Consider the following 23,868-nt stretch of genomic DNA (forward strand, 5'->3'; position numbering starts at 1 on the left):
AACCTGTGCATTTTATCTTGTACAGTAATCTTTTAGTGGCATCTTCAGAAAATCCAAATGTAGAGTTATTGAGTTCTACAACAGGTCCTTCAGCCCATTTACCAACATATGGTCTATAGTTTTCTATTCCTTGGTCATTTAAGTGCTTGTCTACATAGGACCATAGGATAATTCGAGCAAGAGTAGATAGCCTGGCACCGCACGCCTGCATCTTTTCTCTGCCAGTTTCCCAGCCCCAACTCCTCAATCTTTTGAAAATTGGTCTGCTTTACCTTTTGTATTCCCTCATGGATCTGACCTTCACAACATTTGGGATCGAGAATTTCAGAGATTCAGCTCCCTCTGAGAGAACTTCCTGTACACCTCAGTTTTAGATGCCCCGTCATCCGAGGCTCTGCCACTGGCAGAAACATCTCGCTATCCGCCTGCCATGCCCCTCACATACGCTTCAATTACATTACCCCTCATTATTCACACTCCAAAAAATAAAGATCGAATTTTGTTTTAGCCCCTAGTGACAGAAGAACCCTCTGGTCCCAGGAAGTAGCTTGGTGAATGTCCTTTGAGCTACAGTCCCCAGAGATCTTTTCTTAAAGGGGCCAAATTGTGTCCAGTACTCCAGCTATGAACCACTAGAACCCTGCATATTGTAACAAAACTTCCATTTTTTAAACTCCAACTCTCTTGCAATAAAGCTCAGTTAGCCATTTGCTTTTCTGCATCTGGCAGTTATCCTTTGGCGATTCATTCACCAAACACCTAAATCCCTCTGTATTTCACCCGGTACCAATCTTTCTCCAGTTAGAGAATAGAGTGCTTAAGGTCCTTCTTGTCAAAGTGTACATCCTCAAATATTCCTTTATAAATCTTCTTTTGTCAAGCTCTCACTCTCTGTCTTGCTGAAGAGAGTAAATACCCTCTGTCCTATTTTAATTTCATCAGCAACTTGGATACCTGGCACTTTGGCTCTCTACCTCCCCCACAAGTGAGGGCTCGTATGTAGACAAAAAGATGTTTCCCATATTCTGAGATTGATGTGATCACTGGACGGTACTTCATATTGGTATCCTTCAGTGTTTTGGTGTTTTCTTTCTTGTGGACGATTGGTGGGCGGGTGATCTGTTAATTTTTTGTGTGTAGGGGGGTGGGGGTTTGGTGCTACTGCTGCTGTTCTTTTCTGCTAGTGGGAGGGGGGTAGGGATTGTTATTGTCACTTTTTTCTGCAGGGTGGGAGATTTTGGAGTCTGTGAGTTTTGTTTCTTTTCTTTTTCGTGCTGGGGCAGGGTGTTAGTTGATGTACTTTCTTTCATCAACACCCATGGTCTTTCTGTATTCAATGGCTATCTGGAGAAGATGAATATCAGAGTTGTATTGCACATGCATACTTAGACAATGAAATGAACCTTTCACCTGTTACATCTTCAACAAGTGAGGGTACAGAACTGACCCTACAATACCATCATCTCCTCCCTCCTATCTGTTGGAACCTCTCAAAGAGCCAGGAGATAGATTGCCACCAACACGACCATTATATCTACAGAAGCTTCCCCTGCTACCCTTGGAACTGAATGCCCCAGTCAAGGCTGCTGAGGACTGGAACTGATGATTAGAAATGGCTGACAAGGGTCCTGAGATGATGTGACTGCAGGAAATGAGTGTCAAAAGGTGCTAAGGACCAGGGCTGATTTCAGGAGTGAGTGGCAGAGGTGCTGAGAGCAGCTGGACAATCAAACAATGAGTGACCCAGGGAGCAGAAAGGGAGATGATAAAAGGGGTGGTCAGCACTGGGGCCTGAGGAGTTGATCACAATGGATGGGCCAGTCAGGCTACAGGGGGCTGCTGCTATTGAAAATATCAAGGAAGGGTGCTGAGGTCAGGAGTCATCACAGGAGGCATTGCCTTCAAAGCTGAGAAGGGGATGTCACTGGTATGAGTCTCAGTCCCGAGGGCAGCGGGCGATTTCAAAAATGAAATGGGTCTGAGACCAGAAGTGAATTCAGGGTCTTGAGGTGAAGTGCGACCGGCGGGAATCCAGTCTGCGCAGTGGTGTCCCGGCAACGAATGGCCGCCCTGCCCGGAGCGCAGCAATCCAGTAAACACTTCCAGCCCAACCCCTGGTCTGTTTCCAAACCTTCCTCGCGTGGACGTTGGGAATCACATGAGCAGCGCCGAAGGCGGGCCGGGAGGAGGGCGAAGGAGTGAAGGAGGAGGGCTGGGGAGGAGGTTAGGTGTGGAAGTAGACAAGGTTCGGGTTGCGGCCGGGACGGGACACGGGCTCCCTGCCCCGACACCACGATGGGCACCAGATCCAGACGCTCGGAACCCCGACTGCTGGAGCAGGACCGCAAGAAGCTCGCCCTGAACACCTTCAGTAGAGTGGGTAAGGGGGAAGGTTCAGAGAAAAAGGGGTGGAGGAGAGAGGTGGGAAACGGGGGCTGCGGAGTACCCGCCGCTCTCATACCGCGCTCCAACTCTGACTAAATAAGGAGTGGCGACTGAGTGCGGGGGCTTCATTGGTGCACCGGCCCCGAGTGGGAATCACCCAGTCACCTTCTCACCGTCTGTCAGGGTTCTGGCCTGCCGTCTCCCCGTTGCCTGTCTGGGATCTGCCCTGCTGTCTCCCCATTGTCTGTCCGAGATCTGTCAATCGAGAACCTCAGATTGAGTCTCTGATGCGTCCTTTGGGTTGGTTGGTCTCGGGAGCTATTGCTCCTCGTCCCGTCTCCGGAGGAGGGTGTTGGAGGCAAGGGTGAGGGGCTGGGACTTGGGAGGCCGGGGGAGTTAGATTTCCGGGTGTCGATCAGTGGTGAGGGGGCAGGGAAACAGCCGGCTGTATCTGGTGGGGTGAAGTCCCTGTGGGGATCAGCGGATCCCGTTCCGGGACGGTGTATGTTTGACCGTCCCGATCTCCGGTTCCGGCCTCACCAACAGGGTGACCACAACGGGCTGCCAGCAGCAGGTCAGTGCGGCTCCCTCGTCCTGAACCTCGGGTCTTGTGTCTACGTTACAAAACCTGCACCGCGAAAGTGTAAGATTTAACCGGACAGAGACTGCATCTTCCCAACGTCTGGGGTGATGAGGGAGAGTTCACAGATGCTTAACGTGACAGGCTTTATGGCGATGGTGGCTTTTCCAGCAGGCTAGGTGTGTGAATCGTTGATATGGTTTGAATAGGACAGGTCAGTGGTTGTCGATGTGGGTCAGATGCAGTGAGCTGAGAAAGGAATGTAAAGGCAAGCACATTGTGACCGGGCTGAATGGCCATTTTCTTTGCTTCACATTTTATACTGTACTTTCATTCTGCTCCTTCTTGGGGTCTCAGTGAGAATCAGGGCACTTCCTAAAGGGTTAAGTGATTCAGAACTCCCTTTGTCATCTTGTAACCTCCGTTTTCCGTGCCCAGGATGGGGTAGACCGACTGTCTGTGCAATCACTGGCAAGTTCAAAGTAAATTTATTATCGAAGTATGTATATGAGATTAATTTTCTTGCAGGCATTTACAGAAAGAAAAAACAGAGAAATACAATAACATTTATGACGAACTATACACAAAGAAAGACTGCAACAAAGGTGCAAAAGAAGACAAATTGTGTAAATTAAAAAAAATAACATGAATTGTAGAATCCTTGAAAATGAGAGATGAGAGCTGTCACCAAGCAGTCAGCTGCCATCACCCATCTTTCAAGCCCCATTATAGGGGAGAACTGAGCTTTCCCTTTTATCTCTTTCTTGTTATCCTGTTGCTTCCTAATAATGGAGAGCAGAAATATTTTTTACAAGAAACTTGTAAAAAAAGTTGTTTCCAGGGTCTCAAAATAACTTACAGCCAATGAAACACTTTAAGGGGAGTCATTGCTGTAAAGTGGGACCAGTGGCAGCTGAACTGGGGATTTTTGGCTCAGACCTCTTGCCCTTGGAAATAATGCCACGGAACTTGAGGAAGCAGGTGTGTGGGTGGACGGGAGGGCGCTGTGAAAAAGTTCAATAATTCAGATTGTAGGAGTCAAGAACCGGAGTGCGACAACAATGGAGTTTTGATGGTTATAAGTTCATTAAGTCATGTGTTTGGATTGGAACTTCCAGCCAGCTGAGTTCACTGGTCAGTCTGGTGCCTTGTTTAGAGGGGTGGCAAGTGACCCCACAGGGACATAAGGATCATGCATATGATTTAAAACTGGACATTCAAACTGAACTGAATTCTTTCAAGTCTGTTAGGTTTTGCCAACTGTTTCGGGTTAGTTTTAGTAGAAATGCCGTATCTGGAAATCACTCTGGAGTTTGGGGAGAAGTTGGTTCCTAAAATTAATAAGAATATGAAAGTTAACTGAATAAAGGATAATTTTGAAATAATTATGTTTAGGAAATAGGGATTATCTACTCACAGCTCACAGCATCTCAAGTTTATAAAACAGCAAACAAGAGCATTGAGATTTTACATGTGTGTGTGGTATGGTTCTGTACAGTCAGGGTGAATGGTTTTGGAATCTGGCCAAAGTTTCAGTGTCTGAGGAGAGGAAGGGAGGTGAGCAAGGAGTCGGGGAAACCTGTATGGGGCTCTCCCTCTAAAACCATCTCTCTGTTGGGGTAAGTGTAGCTCTGGGTCATCTAGCAAGAGGCAAGATCACAGCCCCAGGACTGGCTCAGCTGTGCAGGGGGAGGGGCAAGTGTCCAAGGGTTACGATGGTGGGGCCTTGGCAGTGAGGGTCGAGGCAGGCACCCCTGCACCCATAGGCATTGTCTCCCTGGTACCACAGTCAACAATGTCAGCAGCTGGGTGCGGAATGTTGTGAAGGGTAGGTGGCATGAGTGTTATTGGGTGGTGCAGGCTCGTTGGCAGGATCTCTGAATCAAATCAAATAAAAAATAAATGTGTGAATAAAGACATGGTGAGGCGGTGTAAGGTTTTAGATTTCTGGATCACTGGGTCCTTTTTGGGGAAGCCAGGACCTGTACAACCTAAATGGTTTGCACCTGAAGCACAACAGGTCCAATATCCTTGCAGGGTGGCTTGTTTGCTCTGTTGGGGAAGGTTGAAACTAATTTGGCAGGGAACAGGCTAGATGTACAGTTGTGGGGAGGTGCAGTCTAATATAAAAGGGAAGCCACGTCAGTCCGGTAGGCAGAGCAGACATGGCACGAAAAGGCACATGAGAGGAATACGACTTGAAATGCATCTATTTTAATCCAAGTTTCTGGAGAGGCCAAGGAGCTAACAGTGTTGATCAGCATATGGGAATATGATACCGGTGCAATCACAGACGTGAAAAAAGGAAGGACGTGTAACCTTCAGGGATCTCAGGGGAAGTAAGAGGAGAGGGAAATGTGGTAATGAGGGATGGTATCAGATAAAAGAGGCAATATGATAAACGCTTAGGAGTAAAAAGGAGGTGGGAAAAGTACTACAGGCCCCCTTACATTCAGCAGCAGAAAGAGGAATAATATACAGACAGACAGAGTAAGGGTAACACACAAAATGCTGGTGGAACTCAACAGGTCAGGCAGTGTCCATGGAGGGGAATAAAGAGTCGACATTTTGGGCTGAGACCTTTCATTGGGACTCAGGAGGGTATAAGTAACAGGGTTATAGTAGTGGAATTTTCTCAATGTTACTGGGATAGCTGAGTGTGAATTGCGTGGGGGGGGGGTTGATTTTTCAAATGCATCCAGGAGACCTTTAGAGCTGATAAGTAGATGGTCCTAGATCTGAGCTTAGGGAATGTAGCCGGGCAAGCCTTTGGTGAGTTGGTGGAAGAGCATTTTGAACCCATCGCGTATCTTCTTTTTGCCCTCCTGATTTCCCTTGAATGTTACTCCTACATTCTGCTGCTTCTTGATTAAAGGGAACCCCCAAAGCTAAAATTATGAGAATAACCTGGGAGGGAGTGGGACCAATCACGGATAAAGGAGAGAATTTGTGCATCGAGTCAGTGGATCTAGGCAAAATGAGTACTAAATGTGTACTTTGCATCAGTATTCACCAAGGAAAAGGACCTGGCAGATAGTAAGCTTTGTTTTGGGCATGCTCGTGTGCGAGGGCATTTTGAGATCACGAATGAGGTCCTGCTGGGTCTTTTCAAGTAGGATAATCCCCCAGGGTATGATGGGATTTATCCCAGACAATTGAGAGAAGGGGTAGGAAGCTATTGGAGAAGATTCTTAGGCATTTGGTAAAAAAAAATGGCCTGATTAAAGACAGTAATTATGGCATTGCACTGGACAGGTCACATCTTATAAACTTGTTTGAGTTTTTTCATGAGGTGATGAAAGTGACTGATGAGAGTTGTCTACACAGGCAGGCGTTAGACAAAGTCCCTCATGGGAGGCTCATCTGGAAGACTGAGATACATGAGATCCATGGTGAATTGGTCGTTTGGATTCAAAATGGGCTTGTCCACAGAAGAGAGAGGGTAGTGGTCAATGGGACTTATTCTAGCTGGAGGTTCATGACCTTTGCTTTTCCACAGGGATCCATTCTGGGACCTCTGCTGTTTGTGATGTGTACAAATGACCTGGATGAAGATGTTAATGGATAGGTTTGTAAGATTGCTGATGATAGAAAGATTTGTGGTGTTGTGGATAGTGTAGAAGGCTGAAAAAGGATACAGTGGGATATAGATCAGTTGCAGACATGGGCAGAGAAATGGCAGATGGCTTTTAACCCAGCCGAAGGTGAAGTGTTGCACCTTGGTAAGTCAAACGTAAGGAGACAGTGCACTGTAATTGTAGGACCTTATCGATGTTGATAAACTGAGAGATTTTGGGGTCCAGGTTCATAGCTCTCTGAAAGTGGCAATGTAGGTTGATAGGGTGGTGATGAAGGCATATGGCATGCATGCCTTTATTAGTTAAGGAACTGAGCTAAGAGCTGCAGCTTTCTGAAACGCTGATTCGGCTCCATCTGGAGTACAGCAAGTCTGTTCTGGTTGCCCACTGTAGGAAGGATGTGGAGGCTTTGGAGAGGGTGCAGAACAGGTTAACCAGCACGCTACCTGGATTAGATGGCATGTACTCTCAGGAGAGGGTGGATAAATTTGCTTTTTTCTCTGCAGTGGAAGAAACTGAGGGGAGATTTGATAGAGGTTTGTAAGATGATGGAAGGCATAGATAGAGTAGATGGGTTGAATGTCTAATACCAGAGGGGATTCATTTAAGGTGAGAAGGGGTAAGTTCAAAGGAGATGTGTAGGTGCCTGGGGTGGTGGTGGAGGCAAATACAATAGGGGCATTCAAAAGGCACATGAATATCAAAGTCAAAATCAAAGAAGAATTTCTTATCAAAGTGTGTATATTCCACAATGTTCTACCTTGAGATTCATTTACAGAAAAATAAAGAATTACAAAAGAATTTTTGAAAAGCTATACATGAACAAAGACGGACAAATAACCAATGTGCAAAAGAAGACGAGTTGGGAGGCATGGTAGCATCGTGGTTAGTGTAACACTATTACAGTGCTAGCTGTAAGATCAGGGTTCAACTTCCACGGCTGTTGTACGTTCTCCCCGTGTCTGTGTGGGTTTCCCCCAGGTGCTCCAGTTTCCTCCCACAGTCCAAAGACATACGATTAGGGTCGGTGAGTCGTGGGCAGGCGATGTTGGCGCTGGAAGTGTGACGACACTTGCGGGCTGCCCAGCACAACCCTCGCTGATTTGATTTGATACAAATGATGCAGTTCACCGTATGTTTTGATGTACATGTGATAAATAAAGCTAATTTTTATCATTAAAAATTGTTTTAAAAATACTGAGAACATGAGTTGTAAAGTGTTCTTGAAAGTGAGTGGGTAGGTTGTAGAATCAGTTCAGAGTTTTGGTGAGTGAATCATCAACGCTGTTTCAGAAAACTGATGTTGGTCGTGTAATAACTTCCTGAATCTGGAGGTGTGAGACCTTAGGCTCCTGTACCTCCTCTCTGATGGTAATGGTAAGAAGAGAGCCATGGGCTGGATGGTGTGGGTCCTTCATGAGTGGTTTCCTGTGGCAGCGCTCCATGTAAATAATGGAGAGGGCTTTTCCTGTGATCGACTGGGTTGTATCCACCACTTTCGATTGATTTTTCTGTTCCTGGACATTCTAGATCAGGATGCAACCAGTTAAGATATTCTCCACTGTGAATCATAGATGTTTGTCAAAGTTTTAGGTGACACGCTGAATCTGTGCAAACTTCTGTGAAGGTAGAGGTTCTAGTCCCAGGACAGATTTTGTGAAATGATAATACCAAGGACCCTCTCCACCTCTGATCCCCTCAAGAGGAATGGCTCATAGTCCTTCAGTTTCTTCCTCCTGTAGTCAACATTCAGCTTTTTGGTTTTGCTAACGTTGAGTGAGATGTTGTTGTTGTGGCACCACTCAGCCATATTTTCAAACACCATCCTACATGCTGATTCCTCACCACCTTTGATTCAGCCAACAACAGTAGTGCCATCAGCAAACTTAGATATGGCATTGGAACTGTACTTACCCTCACGGTCATCAGTATAAAGCGAGTAGAGTAGGGGACTAAGCACACAGCCCTGTGGTACTGTCATGGTCTGGTCCGTGAAGTCCGTAGTCCGGTTCATGGTCCGGTCCATCGACCCTTGCTCCAGGTTTTCCTGTCTACCCTGTTTCTGTTCTTGTTGACCGCTAATTGAGGCAGCTGATGCGCTTTGGGCCTGTCTGCATAAATACCTTCAGAGACCAGGGCATGGGTGCTGGATTGTTCTTGTCCTTACTCCTTGTATCCCTTCCTCTGCCTTCTGTTTCCTTGCCTGAAGCCCTGCCTTGTCTTGCCTGTAACTCTCGCCTCAGTACAGTGCCCAATTTCAGGAGAGTGAATCATTTCATTTTTAGAAAAATATTTGTCTGTCGTTTATTTTGGAAAAGTCAATAAAAAACCCTAGGATACATATAATCACATGGATTTGTACAGAATTTATTCAGGAATTCAAATAAGTAATCACTTTTTGTATATATTCCATATTAACATCAGTACAGCAGAAAATGTTACCCCAGCCCCCAAAAGCTTTTTACATGAAATGGAGCCCTTCAGAAATTTCACCTTATTACAAAAAGTGCAGATTTGATCATACCCCCTGCTTCGGATGAAGATCTCCTACTTGGCCTTTCTGATGTACAGGTATTCTCACCAGCTTCATCAGTAATGCTTTCCTTGACTTTCCTTTTCAGAGTCTCTACGTCTCTCTTCATGGTGAAGAGGCTTCAGCACCTTTGGTGACAGTAGATTCTTGGGACTTCTCTTTCTCCAAGTTTTTAGCAACATCTAAAATAGGGGCATAGTTTCTCACTTTGGCTGCTTCAAGTAATGTTTTCCAGGATTCATAGTCTTGAGGACTAACTAAATGGTCATCATCTTCTTTTGATGTTTTCCGGTGTATGATACACTGCTTCTCAATAGATTCTTTGTGCTTATGTCTCTCCATTCTGAAGCAAAGTGATTCAGCTACTCGAGATCTAAATCTACTCCACTCTTCTCTCTCCTCTCTTGTGCAGGACTATCCCACCACCACAGTACCTGAAACAGAAAAAAAACACATTAACATTGCTGGTGAAAAAAGCACCTGCTGCAAAGGTGATATAAATGTACGTATAAATGGTGATATACAAGATATAGATGTGAAACAGAACATGAAAACAGAAGTACATCTTATGTAATGTCACTGTGTTGTCACTGCCAGTAATAGATAACATTTGTAGAGGTACTAATTTTAACAACTTTTCTGAAAAACATATAGTCTGAGCTATATTCCCACCAATTTTCAAAGACAGGGCGTCAATAATAAGAGAGAACTACCAGTTTGAAGTAGAATGCTTTATTCTGTGCTATGTACAGTTTTGAAAAGTGTGTTTTGTCATGGGGTTATAAATCGAGTGATAACACACAGAAAGCTACCACCGCTGCAATGCTATCACATATTTTCTAGCACGAGGGGTGTATACTTTGCCAAAAATCACTATAAGAATTATTCCCCCCAGATGGTACCAGTGGCCCAAGTTTGGGGCCCTGGCTCACGGACGTATATGCATATTGAATAGATTAAAATCATGCAAAAACAGAAATAATATTTATTTCAAAAAGGGAGGTAGTGTCTAAAGCTTCAATGTCCATTCAGGAATCGTATGGCAGAGGGAAAGAAGCTGTTCCTGAATCACTGAGTGTGTGCCTTCAGGCTTCTGTACCTCCTACCTGATGGTAACAGTGAGAAAAGGGCACGTCCTGGGTGATGGAGGTTCTTAATAATGGACGCTGCCTTTCTGAGACACCGCTCCCTGAAGATGTCTTGGGTACTTTGTAGGCTAGTACCCAAGATGGAGTTGACTAGATTTACAACCTTCTGCAGCTTCTTTTGGTCCTGCGCAGTAGCCCCTCCACCCCAGACAGTGATGCAGCCTGTCAGAATGCTCTCCACGGTACAAATGTAGAAGTTTTTGAGTGTATTTGTTGACATGCCAAATTTCTTCAAACTCCTAATAAAGTATAGCCACTGTCTTTATAACTACATCGATATGTTGGGACCAGCTTAGGTCCTCAGAGTTCTTGACACCCAGGAACTTGAAGCTGCTCACTCTCTCCACTTCTGATCCCTCTATGAGGATTGGTATGTGTTCCTTCATCTTACCCTTCCTGAAGTCCACAATCAGCTCTTTTATCTTACTGATGTTGAGTGCCAGGTTGTTGCTGCGACACCACTCCACTAGTTGACATATCTCACTCCTGTACGCCCTCTTGTCACCATCTGAGATTCTACCAACAATGGTTGTATTAGCAAATTTATAGATGGTATTTGAGCTATGCCTAGTCACACAGTCGTGGTTATAGAGAGAGTAAAGCAGTGGGCTAAGCACACATCCCTGAGGTGCAGAAGTGTTGATCGTCAGAGAGGAGGAAATATTATCACCAATCCGCACAGATTGTGGTCTTCTGGTTAGAAAGTCAAGGATCTATTTGCAGAGGGAGGTACAGTGGCCCAGGTTCTGTAGCTTATCAATCAGGAGTTCATTCTAACCATGACCAACCTCTCAAAGCATTTCATCACTGTAGATGTGAGTGCTACCGGGCAATAGTCATTAAGGCAGCTCACATTATTCTTCTTAGGCACTGGTAAAATTGTTGTCTTTTTGAAGCAGGTGGGAACTTCTGACCGTAGCAGTGAGAGGTTGAAAATGTCTTTGAGTACTCCTGCCAGTCGGTTGGCACAGGTTTTCAGAGCCTTACCAGGTACTCTATCGGGACCTTCCACCCTCCTTAAAGACAGCCCAACATCGGCCTCCAAGACAGAGATCACAGGGTTACCGGGTGCAGCAGGGATCTTCACAGCTGTTGTTATGTTCTCCCTTTCAAAGTGGGCATAGAAGGCGTTGACTTCATCTGGTTTATGGCTAAATTCACTGTGCCAACTCAATTTCAAAGTAAAATTATCATCAACGTAAATATACGTTATCTTGAGATTCATAGAATGTATGAAAATCTATACATAAACCGAAGACTGACAAACAACCAATGTGTAAGTGAAGACAAATTGTGCAAACAGAAAACAGTAATACTGAGAACATATTGTAGAGTCCTTCCTGTATGTTTTGATGTACATGTGATAAATAAAGCTAATTTTTATCATTAAAAATTGTTTTAAAAATACTGAGAACATGAGTTGTAAAGTGTTCTTGAAAGTGAGTGGGTAGGTTGTAGAATCAGTTCAGAGTTTTGGTGAGTGAATCATCAACGCTGTTTCAGAAAACTGATGTTGGTCGTGTAATAACTTCCTGAATCTGGAGGTGTGAGACCTTAGGCTCCTGTACCTCCTCTCCGATGGTAATGGTAAGAAGAGAGCCATGGGCTGGATGGTGTGGGTCCTTCATGAGTGGTTTCCTGTGGCAGCGCTCCATGTAAATAATGGAGAGGGCTTTTCCTGTGATCGACTGGGTTGTATCCACCACTTTCGATTGATTTTTCTGTTCCTGGACATTCTAGATCAGGATGCAACCAGTTAAGATACTCTCCACTGTTCGTTAAAAATGGAGGAAACAGAAGGATATAGACACTGTGTAATACAGTAGTTTAGCTGACCATTTGATTACTAATTAGTTCAGTACAACATTGTGAGCTGAAGGCCTGTTCCTGTGCTGTTTGATGTAATTTCTTTCCCCAGTATAGAAATGGCAAGTAGTAGGGGGCATGCGTTCAAGGTGAGAGGGGGAAAGTTTAAAGGAGATTCATAGGACAAGTTTTTTTTTAACACAAGTGCCCGGAACACACTGCCAGGAGAGGTGGTAGAAGCAGATAGGATAGTGGCATTACAGGCATGTGAACAGGCAGGCATAAGTTTAAATTGGGATCATGTTTGGCACAGATATCGTGGGCTGAAGGCCTGTTCCTGTGCTGTACTCTCCTATGTTCCAAGTGTTTTTATTGACCATTCTGGATTTGTGGACATCTAATTCAAGGTCCCGCTGTTCCTCTAATCTCCACTGTACACTCCCTGACCCTGGTGAACTCCCTGCTCACAGCACCTCCCGCGTCTCTGGATTGCACTTCACTTCCAAATGTTCTGTCCAACTGACCTGACCACCAGAGTCATTGAGTCTGACCACACAAGAACATGTGCTTTTGGCCCACAAGTCTGCACTGACCAAACATCCATCAACACCAGTCCTACTTTCAATCCACCATGTCCCCCCCACATTCACTTTCACCCCCCTCAAACCCAACCCTTCACCACACATGGGGCAATTTACGGTGACCAATTAGATTAGGTTAGATTATGAGGACACACAGTCTCTTTTTTTGTCAATTAGTAATGCATGCATTAAGAAATAATACAATATTCCTCTGGTGTGATATCACAGAAACACAAGACAGACCAAGACTGAAAAACTGACAAAAACCACATAATTATAACATATAGTTACAACAGTGCAAAGCAATACCGTAACTTGATGAAGAACAGGCCATGGGCACAGTAAAAAAAGTTCAAAGTCTCTCGAAAGTCCCATGATCTCACGCAGACGGGAGAAGGAAGAAAACTCTCTTCTTGCCATGAGCTTCCAGCGCCGCAAACTTGCCGATGCAGCACCCTGGAAGCACCCGACCACGGTCCGACTCTGAGTCCGTCCGAAAACTTCGAGCCTCCAACACTGAGCACCATCTCTGCTGAGCACTTCGACCCCAGCCCCGGCTGCCAGCAACAGGCAAAGCTGAGGATTTGGGGCCTACCCTCCGGAGATTCTCGATCGCACAGTAGCAGTGGCAGCGAACCGGGCATTTCAGAAGTTTCTCCAGATGTTCCTCCATGCTTCTCACATCCATCTCCATCAAATCAGGATTGTGCACGGCCCCTATTTAACAAATACGATATCATTTCACCGGAGGCGCCACGGGCGCTGTGTCGCGCTGCCATCTTCCCCTCCCGCACCTAACCTAACAATCCCCACACCTTTGTATTGGGGGAGGAAACAAAAACATCCAGAAGACACTGGAAGAACGTGCAAACTCCTCACAAACAGTATCTGAGGTCATTTTTGAACCAGGGTACTGCAGCGGTGAGAAAGACTGGTAAGGAAGGATCCTGGGGCTATGACAGGCCCTCCTGTGCTTTCTTCAGATCAGCCAATGAATGTAACCATGACAACATTCTTCCAGTTCTGCTCCACCATTGGCACCCGCTACTGAGGTCCTAAATTCAGTAATCCTCTCCCCAGTGCATCCATCTTTCTGCACAGTCAAAATTTCCCTCTTGACCACTTTTCCTCTTCCACATTCTCTCTATTTGGAAGCAGATCAATAGAGATGCTTAAGAGACACGTGACTACGCAGGGAGCTGAGGGATATGGATTACGTGCAGGCTAGAGGAATTTGGCATTGTGTTCGGGGCAGACACTGTGGGCCAAAGGACCTGTCTCTGAGCCTTGCTCTTCTATATTTATTCATTCACAGATTGAGGACTACTATACATTGGAAGTGTACTCTTTAGGACAGAGGAGGCTGAGTATAGGTTCAGAATCAAGTTTATTATCACTGATATACATTGTGAAATTTGTTTTTTGTGGCAGAGTTGAACTGAGGTGTAATATTATGAGGATCGAGGTGAGGCAGAGTTGAGGCGACAGGGCCCAGGCCCAGGCTTGAAAGCGAGGAAAAACCCAAGGTTTGAGCAATTTAAGCACTGGGCTGAATTGGAAAGGTCGGGTACAGGTTGAATCGAGGCAGTGGGGCCTGGGCCCGAGAGTGTATTGAAGTGCCAGGGCCTGGGGCTGAGACTAAGGAAGGACCTGAGGTTTGATCGTTTTAAGTGTCAGGCCAGATTAGAAAGGTCAGGGTGTTGGAGCCGGACAGGCCGATTCAGCTCACTGCTCAACAAGGTTTACTCATTTCCGCACTGAAATGAGGCTGTGGCCTGCAACTAATAGGCTCCCAAATTGGCTGCAGTGATGACTGGCTTCATGGCTGTGGACTCACTTTCATGAACTTCAGTTCTGAATGTTATTTGCTTATTTTTATTGTTTGCACAATTTCTTTTTCTGCACATTAGGTGTTTGATGGTCATTTTTTAAAAAGTAGGTTCTATTGGGTTTCTTTGTTTTTTGGCTGCCTGTAAGGAGACAGATCTCAAGGTTGTATAACGTATGCATACTTTGATAATAAATGAACTTTGAACTTTGAGGAGCCCAGACAGAATAAATAAGGAGGCTGGATTTCCTTTAACAAAGGGACTGAAATAATTGGGAGATGGATTAGCAGGATAAGGGGTAAAAAGAATCACTTAGGAGGCATTGACAGGAGGGATTTCTGAGAGGTGGAGGCAGAAGCTCTTGATACATTGATCCTGTTACAGGCCCAGTGGTGGGAGTGGGATGACTTCTTCATCCAACATGGTTAAGCTGGACAGAATGGCCTAAGCTGTCAACCTGCTATGATTATGATTCTATGACATGTCCTGGTGCATGATGGGGAGAGCCTTTGGACATTTGAGACAGATTTGGACTCGTACTCCTCACCTGATGAAAGCACAGGAGGCAGGGCCATGGGATGTCACAGAACTACAGTGAGTGCCCCCAGACCAGTACCTGTGGAGCTGAAGTGCATGTTTCTTTCCTCCCATCCTATTCCCTTTAATGTTAGCATTCCACCCCCCGCGATAATTTTAAATTGTGATGACCCCTCTTTCCATTTTGTGTGACAGCAGGAGAAGTGATCAGCATCCCTTTGCCAACTAAGTTGCTCAACTTGAGAAGCTCTGAGAGTTTAGCCAGTTGCCGGAGTACATTCCTGACTCTGCATAAACAATAATCTCACATTACTCACAGAGCCATTTCTGTATCAGTGACGTGAATATAAAACAGAGAGTAAGTTACTCAGGCCCTTGAGCTTGTTCCAGAGGGTTATTAGATTCCAAGAATAAATGACAGCCAGCATGGATTTGGTAAAGGAGAACAGTGTATGAAGAAATCAGTCTAGTTCTTTTTAAAGTAATCAAGCTGGCTGATGAAAGTGGAGTGGTTAACATGATTATACACAGTATATAAAGCTTTCAGACTGTCCCCAACCCATTCTTAGTGCCATTTGTCAGCTCACTTGAAGCCAGTAAGGTTAAAAGGCCTGCGTCTGTGATGGCGTAAAATCGGTTAAAGGAAAGAAGGCAGAAAATAACAATGAACACTTGTATTTCATGCTGAATGGACATTTGACAGGATCACTCATTCCTGTTAAGATTTTAATAATTTTGCTTCAAGTTCCTGGGTGTCAGCATCTCTGAAGATATATCCTGGGCCCAACATATTGATGGTGCAGTTACAATGAAGTCTCAATAGTGGCTATATTAAAAATTTGAGGAGAGTATGTCACCAAAGACTTCAGCAAATTTCTACAGATAGTGATGAGCATTCTAACTGGTTGCATCACCATCTGGCATGGAGGGGCTATTGCACAGGATCAGAAAAAACTGCCAAAAGTTGTAAACTCAGCCAGCTCCACCATGGGCACTAGCCTCCCCAGCATTGAGAACATCTTCAAAAAGTGATGCTTCAAAAAGGCAGCATCCATCATTAAGGACCCCCATCACCCAGGACATACCTTCTTCTCATTGCTACCATCAAGGAGGAGGTACAGGAGCTTGAAGACACACACTCAACGTTTTAGGAACAGCTCCTTCTCCTCTACTAATTGATTTCTGAATGGTCCATGAACCTATGAACACCACCTCCTAATTTTGCTCTCTTTTTCACCAGTATTTTTTATATATTATTGTAATTTATAACTTCCACAGGCAGGGATCACTCCCTCTGTGATTCCCTTGTCCATTCATCCCTCCCCACTAATTTCCCTGCCGGTACTTATCCCACCAAGCAGCCAAAGTGCAACACCTGCCCATTGACCTCCTCCCTCACCTCCATTCAGGGCCCCAAACAGTCCTTCCAGGTGAGGCAACACTTCACCTGCAAATCTGCTGGGGTCGTCTATTGTGTCTGGTGCTCACAAAGCAGCCTTCTCTACAGACCCGTCATAAACTGGGGACCACTTTGTCTAGCACCTCTGCTCCATCTGCCAAAAGCGAAACTTCATAATCAGGATCAGGTTTAATATCACTGGCATATGTCATGAAACTTCTTAACTTTGTGGCAGCAGTACAAAGCAATACACAATAATAGTGAGAAAAAACCATGAATTACAGTATGTGGTGGCGTCTGTTAGTCTCGTGAGACCATGGATCTGCGCCTGGATTCTCCAGGGTGCAGGCCTGGGCAAGGTTGTATGGAAGACCGGCAGTTGCCCATGCAGCAAGTCTCCCCTCTCCACGACACCGATGTTGTCCAAGGGGAGGGCAAGGGCCGATACAGCTTGGCACCTGTGTTGTCGCAGGAGTTGCCAGAACGAGGTTGAAGGCAATGTCGGACTGCCTTAGGGACTGCAGCTCTGGATTTGTCCTCAGAGTTTACTCCCAAAGCCATTCCCATGAGTGGGTATGGCCGCAAGGCAGTGGAGGTTTGAAATCAGAGTTTTCCCTCTCTTAGATGGACTGCCTTCCCAGGCTAACGAGCTCCATCTACCCGAAGCACTGGTCTTAAGGCACCAGGATCCACCTTTGCCCCTTCTCCTGTCAATCGAAACAGATCCGCCAGGCTTAGAGGCTAAACCACACTAGAAGGCCAGGAGTTGGACTTGGTTGTCAGAGGCTATTTGAGGCGCAGGCTGTAAGGAGCACTTTTAGGTAGTGGGAGCATGTCCCCACTACCATTTCTCGGCTTGACAACCTTGGAACCTTTACAGTATATAAAATAGTTAAGTTAAATAAGTATTACAAAACATAAATAACAAAAAGTGAGGTAGTGTTCTTGGGTTCAACGTCTCTTGGATGGCAGAGGGGAAGAAGCTGTTCCTGAATCACTGAGTGTGTGCCTCCTACCTGATGGTAACAGTGAGAAAAGGGCAGGCCCTGGGTGCTGGGGGTCCTTAACAATGGACGCTGCCTTTCTGAGGCACCGCTTCCTGAAGGTGTCTTGGATACTACTGAGTCTAGTACCTATGATGGAGCTGACTGAGTTTACTACTCTCTGCAGTTTACTTTGATCCTGTGCAGTAGCCCCCCCCCCCCGACGGAACACCTGTAGAAATTTGCGAGTATCTTTGGTGACGTACTAAATCTCCTGAAACTCCTAATGAAATATAGACGGTGGAATGCCTTCTTTATAGCTGCATCGATACATTAGGACCTGGTGGCCAAAATGTTGGTCTATCTCCTCCTCTTGTGCCACAGTGAAGCCACCCTCAGAGTGGAGGAGTTATACTTTATATTCCATCTGGGTAGCCTCCAATCTGATGGCATGGATATCGATTTCTCCTTCTGGTAAAAAAAAAATCCAGGGAGTATTGGGAAGGAGAGAGACCTCGATGTACAAATCCAAAGATCTCTGAAAGTGACAGCAGAGGCAGACAGGGGCAGGCATGGCACAGAGTATAAGAGCTGGGTGGTTTTGGTCCAACTTCATAAAACTTTGTTCAGCCCAGAGCTGGAATATTGTGTGCAGTGCTAGTTGCCCATGGTCCCATGCTATCATTAGGATGCGAGTACATTGGAGAGGGTGCAGAAGAGATTCACCTGGATGAACATTTCAATTATGAGGAACTGGATGTGGTGAGATTGTTTTACTTGGAGTGGTGGAAGCTGAGGACAGAGATAACAGAGGTACTCAAGATTAAAAGAGGCATTAACAGGGTAAGTTGTAAGAAAGCTTTCTCCGTGGAGGAGGTACATAGGTTCACAAAGAGGACTAAGAGGTTTCAGGGGATCTGAGGAAGAATTTCTTCACCCAGAGGGTGGCTGCTATCTGGAACATGATGTGTTGTGGTGGAGGCAGAGACTTGTATCTGGATGACCACTTGAATCTCCAGATGCTGAGAAGGCTATGGTCTGATGTTGGGACGAGGACAAAGCCTGTTTTGAATGTTTAGTCAAGACCATGCCTCAGCTATAAGACATGGGAGCACAATTAGGCCATTCGGCCCATTGGGGCTGCTCTGTCATTCCATATTTTCCCTCTCAACCTCATTCTCCTGCCTTCTCCTTGTCACCCTTACTAATCAAGAACTTATCAACCTCTGCTTTAAATATACCCAATAACTTGGCCTCTGTCTGTGGCAATGACTTCCACAGATTCACCACCCTCTGGCAAGAGGAAGTCCTCCTCATCTCTGTTCTAAAGGGATGTCATATTTTGAGGCTGTTCCCTCTGGTTATAGACTCCCCCACTATAGGAAACATTCTCTCCTCATCCACTCTAATGAGATCCTCCCTCAATTCTTCTAAACAGCGAGTACAGGCCAAGAGCTATGTTAACCCTTTCATTCCTGGGATCATTCTGGTGAACCTCCTTTGGATACTCTCCAATGCCACCACATCCTTTCTTAGATAAGCACCCCAAACCCTGCATGCCATATTCCAAGTGCATTCTGACCAGTGCCTTATAAAGCTTCAGCATTACATCCTTGCTTTTATATTCTAGTCCTCTCGAAATGAATGCTAACATTGCATTTGCCTTCGCCTTCCTCAACATTGACTCAAATTGCAAATTAACCTTTAGGGAACCCTGCACAGGGACTCCCAAGTCTCTTTGCACCTCTGATTTCTGAATTAGCTCCCAGTTTAGAATAAAGCCTATGTCTTTATTCCTTCTACCGAAGTGTATGACCATACACTTCTGTACCGTATATTCCATCTGCCACCGGTTTACACAGTCTCCTAATCCAAGTCCTTCTGCGGACTCCCTGTTTCCTCAACACTACCTGCTCCTCCACCTATCTTCATATCGTCCGCAAACTTGGCCACAAAGCTATCAATTCCATCATCCAAATCATTGACACGTAATGTGAAAAGTGGACTCAGCGTCGATCCGTAAAGAACACCACTAGCCGCGGGCAGCCAGACTTCTCCCACCTCCTATCTGTGCTGCAGGCCTGCACTGTTTCCTGGGAGCAATGAGCAACCTTCTGGAGGAACTTGGTGGGTCGAGCTGCATCTGTGGGAGGAAAAGGAAACGTGGAACTTATTCAAAGTGGTGGAAGGCAGTAGTTAGAAACTCAGGCCAACGGTACCCCCTGTAGCGAGCTGGTCACTCCTGAGAATTTACACTGCGGACTAGTTCATCAACCTTTGGCCAAGTTGGATTGGTGCCCTCCGGAATCCAGCTACACCGTATCCATTCATTGGTCCCCATTGCTCCCATCTGCTCACTTACCCCGGCTCCCAACCAATCAACACTTTGATCTTAAAATCCTGCTTTGGACTTGCCGCATCCTTTCTGAAAGCAAGCAAATGTCCCGTGTTCACCGAGCCTGCTCTAGCTTCAGTTTTGCCCTTCAGCTGCCAAGCACCGAAGCTTCAGAATTTCTTCCTAATGGCTGGAAAACCAGGCCACCCTTACACGTTTTTGTCTATGATAATAAAAAATATATTCAGTACTCAGGTAGAATCCATGAAAAACCAAATATAGTGAACAATGATCTTTCATCTAAAGTGGGAGGTTAAAAATTAAACATCTTTTAAACTTAAGAGAAGGGAGAGAGGTGGAAAGAACAGGGAGGTTGTCAGCAGTGGGCTGGATGCCAGGAAAGAGTGAATGACCAGAAATGGTGGTGTTGCCAGCTGTAAGAAGTGGTGTTAATCTCTGATATAAGCAGATGAATGAGGTGTAAACAATGCTGGAATTGGTAGATAGAAAACCCTGCAAGCTGGAATAAGTGACAATGCTGGAAGCGGTCAACAGACCAGTCAAAGAGAAATGAGAGTTACTATTTCAGCTCTTCAATCACTGTTAACTGTACAGTATTAGGCTTTGGATACTGGCGTACGTTCAAATTCTCTGCCAATCAGAGTCTGCTGTGTGGATTATCTATTTATAAGCATCTGAAATACTGGATGCAAATGAAAAGTCATCGAGGCTGTGTTTAGACTTCCAGTGCAGTCATCAGCTTTCAACGTTTTGAAATTGCAACCTCCTGGTGACCAGACATCTTAATTCCAATTCCCATTCCTATTCCGACGTGTCGTTACATGGCCTCCTCTCGTGCCATGATGAGTCCACCCTCAAGGTGAAGGAGCAACACCTTATATTCTGTCTGGGTAGCCTCCAACCTGACGGCATGAACATTGATTTCTCTTTCTGGTAAAAAAAAATTCCCTCCCCCTCCTCTCTTCCTCTATTCTACACTCTGGCCTTTCACCTCTTCTCACCTGCCCTATCATCTCCCCCAAGGTGCTCCTCCTTCTTCCCTTTCTCCCATGGTCCACCCTCCTGTCCAGATTCCTTCCTCTTCGGCCTTTAACTTTCCCAGCCACTTGGTTTCACCTATCACCTTTCAGTTAGCCTCCTTCCCCTCTCCCCACCTTTTTATTCTGGCGTCTGCCCCCTTCCTTTCCAGTCCTGATGAAGGGTCTCGGCCCAAATGTCGACTGTTTATTCATTTCCATAGTTGGTGCCTGATCTGCTGAGTTCCTCCAGCATTTTGTGTGTGTTGCTCTGGAAATGGCGTCGTGTTTGAAAAGCCACACACTCCACCTAATGTAACAAGGCAGCACACCACCCCCCAACATCAATGGATTGCTGCTTTTGATTCAGCATCGCATGTGGGTGAGCTGCTTCTCCTAAAGGGGTCAATCTAACATTGACACACTATGTATGCTTGACCATGCAGAGAGAGCAGTAAGATGTCCCTGGGGTTCTCAGGGAGAAGTCCATCATCTCCAGAATGATGTAGATCAGTAGATCAAGGGGGAAAGAGATGTCTCATGCCGAGCACTGTACATCAGTGAGAGTAAATGACCAAGTATTCAGAAAGTACATCAAACCTCTGCACATGTATAGCAGTAGCAGACATCCCACCTCTCCTGGAAGTTCTGGGAGTCACCCGCATATTAATAGTGGCTCCCTGATGCCCGCAAATTATATACAATATCACGAAAATCAATTTTTTTGAGAGTAAGAGAGAGCACACGTGAGAAAAAGCGAGAGCAAGCAAACGAGAGCGCGAGAGAGCACGCAAGCGAGAGAGAGAGAGAGCGCGAGCGAGAGAGAGAGTGAGAGCGCGCCATGGCAGAGTGTTCCAAAAAAAGAAAATATAAAATGTCCGTCACCCCAGACCACTCTAAAGTGTACCCCTGCCTAATAGGGGTCAAAAATAATGACAGTGTTGCTCGCTGCACTGTTTGCAACAGTGACTTTTCTATTGCCCATGGTGGGTTAAAATGTAAAAGACGTGTTGAGGTGAGTTTAACAGGTGTCATTCGTTCATTAGCATAGCTAACATTATTTAAACTAGCTGGCTAGCTGCTAAGGAGCTACTCTACTGCAGACATCCCACCTCTCCCGGAAGTTCCGGGAGTCTCCCGCAAATTGATGGTGCTATCTCCCTGAAATGAGTTTTTGCAGGGTGGGATGTCTGCAGTAGTGTTGCATAGCATATGAACCCTGATGAATTAACACCAACCTTTGCACACATCCTTCTGACATACTTACAAAATCACAGCTGCCTAAGCAATGAAGCTCGGGTGGTTATAGAGTTATAGCGTAATGCAGCCTGTAAACAAGCTTTCGACTAACCTATCTATACTGACTAAGGTGCCCACTAAGCTAGTCCCACTCACCTGTGTTTGGACCATATCCTCCTAATCCTCTCCTCTCCCCTCCTACTCTTGCATTTAATGCACCAGTTAATGAAGGCCAGTGCCCCATATGCCTTTTTAACCCGTACAGCCTTCAGTAATCCCTGGAATTGAACAAACAGATAAAATGGTTTCAGTTTGATTAGGATTATAGAGAGATGGTTTTGTCTGGAAAGTTGAGTCCTTTCCTCGGGGATCAATCTGTGAAGGACTGTGTGTACTGGCTTCTGACCATTGCCCTTCTGTCTCTCGCAGGGTTACTTGATGACGAAGATGTGAAGATCATGCTGAAAGGCAGCAAATTGCGAAAAATAAAATCAAGTCGGTGGAAGAAAGATCGCAGGATGAAGCTGCAGGACGATTGTTTGTCCATCTGGTGTGAGTCAAAATCCAGGAATAAGCCATCAACCTGTGAGTACTCACCTAGGGAGGCTGCGCTGGTACTGTACCGTCTAACATTGGCTGGGAACGTTGTGAGGGCTTGCAATCACCTTCCCGCAATCCACATTTTAAATCTGCCTCTCTGCTTTCCCCTCAGTTATCTCTGTTTCCTGAGCTCAGGTTCTGGCTTAGTGCAAAGCCGATCACCCTGGCCAGTGGAAAGGAAAATAATACTTAACAAATTTTTCGCAGTTCTAGCAGATCACATAGAGGGGCCCAATGAGTGAATTCAGAATTTCAAACATATGTTACTGTACAGGATAAAAATTCAAGAGACTGCTGCAGGGATCAGTGCTGGGTCTCTGCCATTTACCATCTATCCGGTAACTTAGTTGAGGGGGCTGGGTGTGGTGTAGCTAGGTTTGCTGATGGTAGACTGGAAATAATTCGTGAGGAGACAGTGCTTGCAAAGGGAAATAGGCAGAGTAAGGGGCTGGGTGAAAGTGATAGATGGGGTGTATCACGTATTTTCAGGACAACAGCATCATTTACCTGGTGTGATGGTAGGAGACTGCTTATCTTGGGGTCACAGAACATTAGTGCCTAGGTCTGGTAAGCAATTAGAGGCTGGTGTACAAGTATAGGAATTGTGCCTACAACTTCATGGAGTGCCCCAGGGGGCACTGTGTGCAGCTGTAGACTCATTCAGGGAGGGATGTACGTAGGGACTGTTCGAAGAAGTCTCGCTAAGTTGATTCCTGGGTTGACGGCCCCTCGCTGTCTGGAGTTTAGAAGAGTGAGAGGTGAACTCACTGAAGTCTTTCACTCCTAGTTCCCGCTCTTCCACCCACCCACTGGGGCTTCAATTTCCACACTCCCTTCCCAGCAACCAGGACCCCAGTTCACTGAGGTTCCAGTATGAACAATCCCTTTAAACCCACCAGGTTCATGAAAACCCTCACCATCCAGGACATGCCCTCTTCCCATTACTACCATCAGGGACAAGGTACAGGAGCCTGAAGACACACACTCAATATTTTGGGAACAGCTTCTTCCCCTCCACCATCAGATTTCTGAGCGTCCATAAACACATCTGGCTTTTGTGAACTACAGAGTCCAACCCACAAATCATGTCGATTAAACCTTGGCCAAGATCCAGAACTCTGGCACAATCCTCCAGCAGCACTGAGCAAGAGGGTGAGAGAGACCATTTGAACCCAGGGACCTTTCTCCAGGAGCAGCGAGTGAGAGGGAGGGAGAGACTGTCACACTCAGACACCTCTTTCCAGCAGCAGTGCGGCTGGCAGATGGCGTTGAACACCCGCTCGCCTTCTGCTCTCACC

General features: G+C 45.8%; 1 protein-coding gene and 1 long non-coding RNA gene across 5 annotated transcripts in view; both read left to right on the top strand.

Moving 5' to 3' along the window:
• Positions 1–2,192: 2,192 nt before the first annotated feature.
• Positions 2,193–23,868, top strand: part of LOC140191667 (1-phosphatidylinositol 4,5-bisphosphate phosphodiesterase delta-3-like) — a 117,561-nt gene continuing 95,885 nt past the window's right edge. Inside the window, exons 1-3 of one of the 4 annotated variants that reach the window (XM_072249288.1) lie at positions 2,290–2,376; positions 9,489–9,578; positions 22,400–22,555. In XM_072249288.1, the coding sequence (XP_072105389.1) occupies positions 22,429–22,555 (127 nt within the window). In that variant the 5' untranslated portion in view covers positions 2,290–2,376; positions 9,489–9,578; positions 22,400–22,428. Of the gene's footprint in view, positions 2,381–9,488; positions 9,579–22,399; positions 22,556–23,868 lie in introns of all 4 variants that reach the window. The other 3 variants (XM_072249286.1, XM_072249285.1, XM_072249287.1) reach the window with 3 other exon arrangements.
• Positions 2,398–11,631, top strand: LOC140191673 (uncharacterized). Its single transcript, XR_011883870.1, has 2 exons — positions 2,398–2,959; positions 11,124–11,631. It is a non-coding gene; the product is annotated as an uncharacterized lncRNA (long non-coding RNA).

Source organism: Mobula birostris, chromosome X (assembly GCF_030028105.1).
Source record: "Mobula birostris isolate sMobBir1 chromosome X, sMobBir1.hap1, whole genome shotgun sequence".
NCBI classification, from domain to species: Eukaryota; Metazoa; Chordata; class Chondrichthyes; order Myliobatiformes; family Myliobatidae; genus Mobula; species Mobula birostris.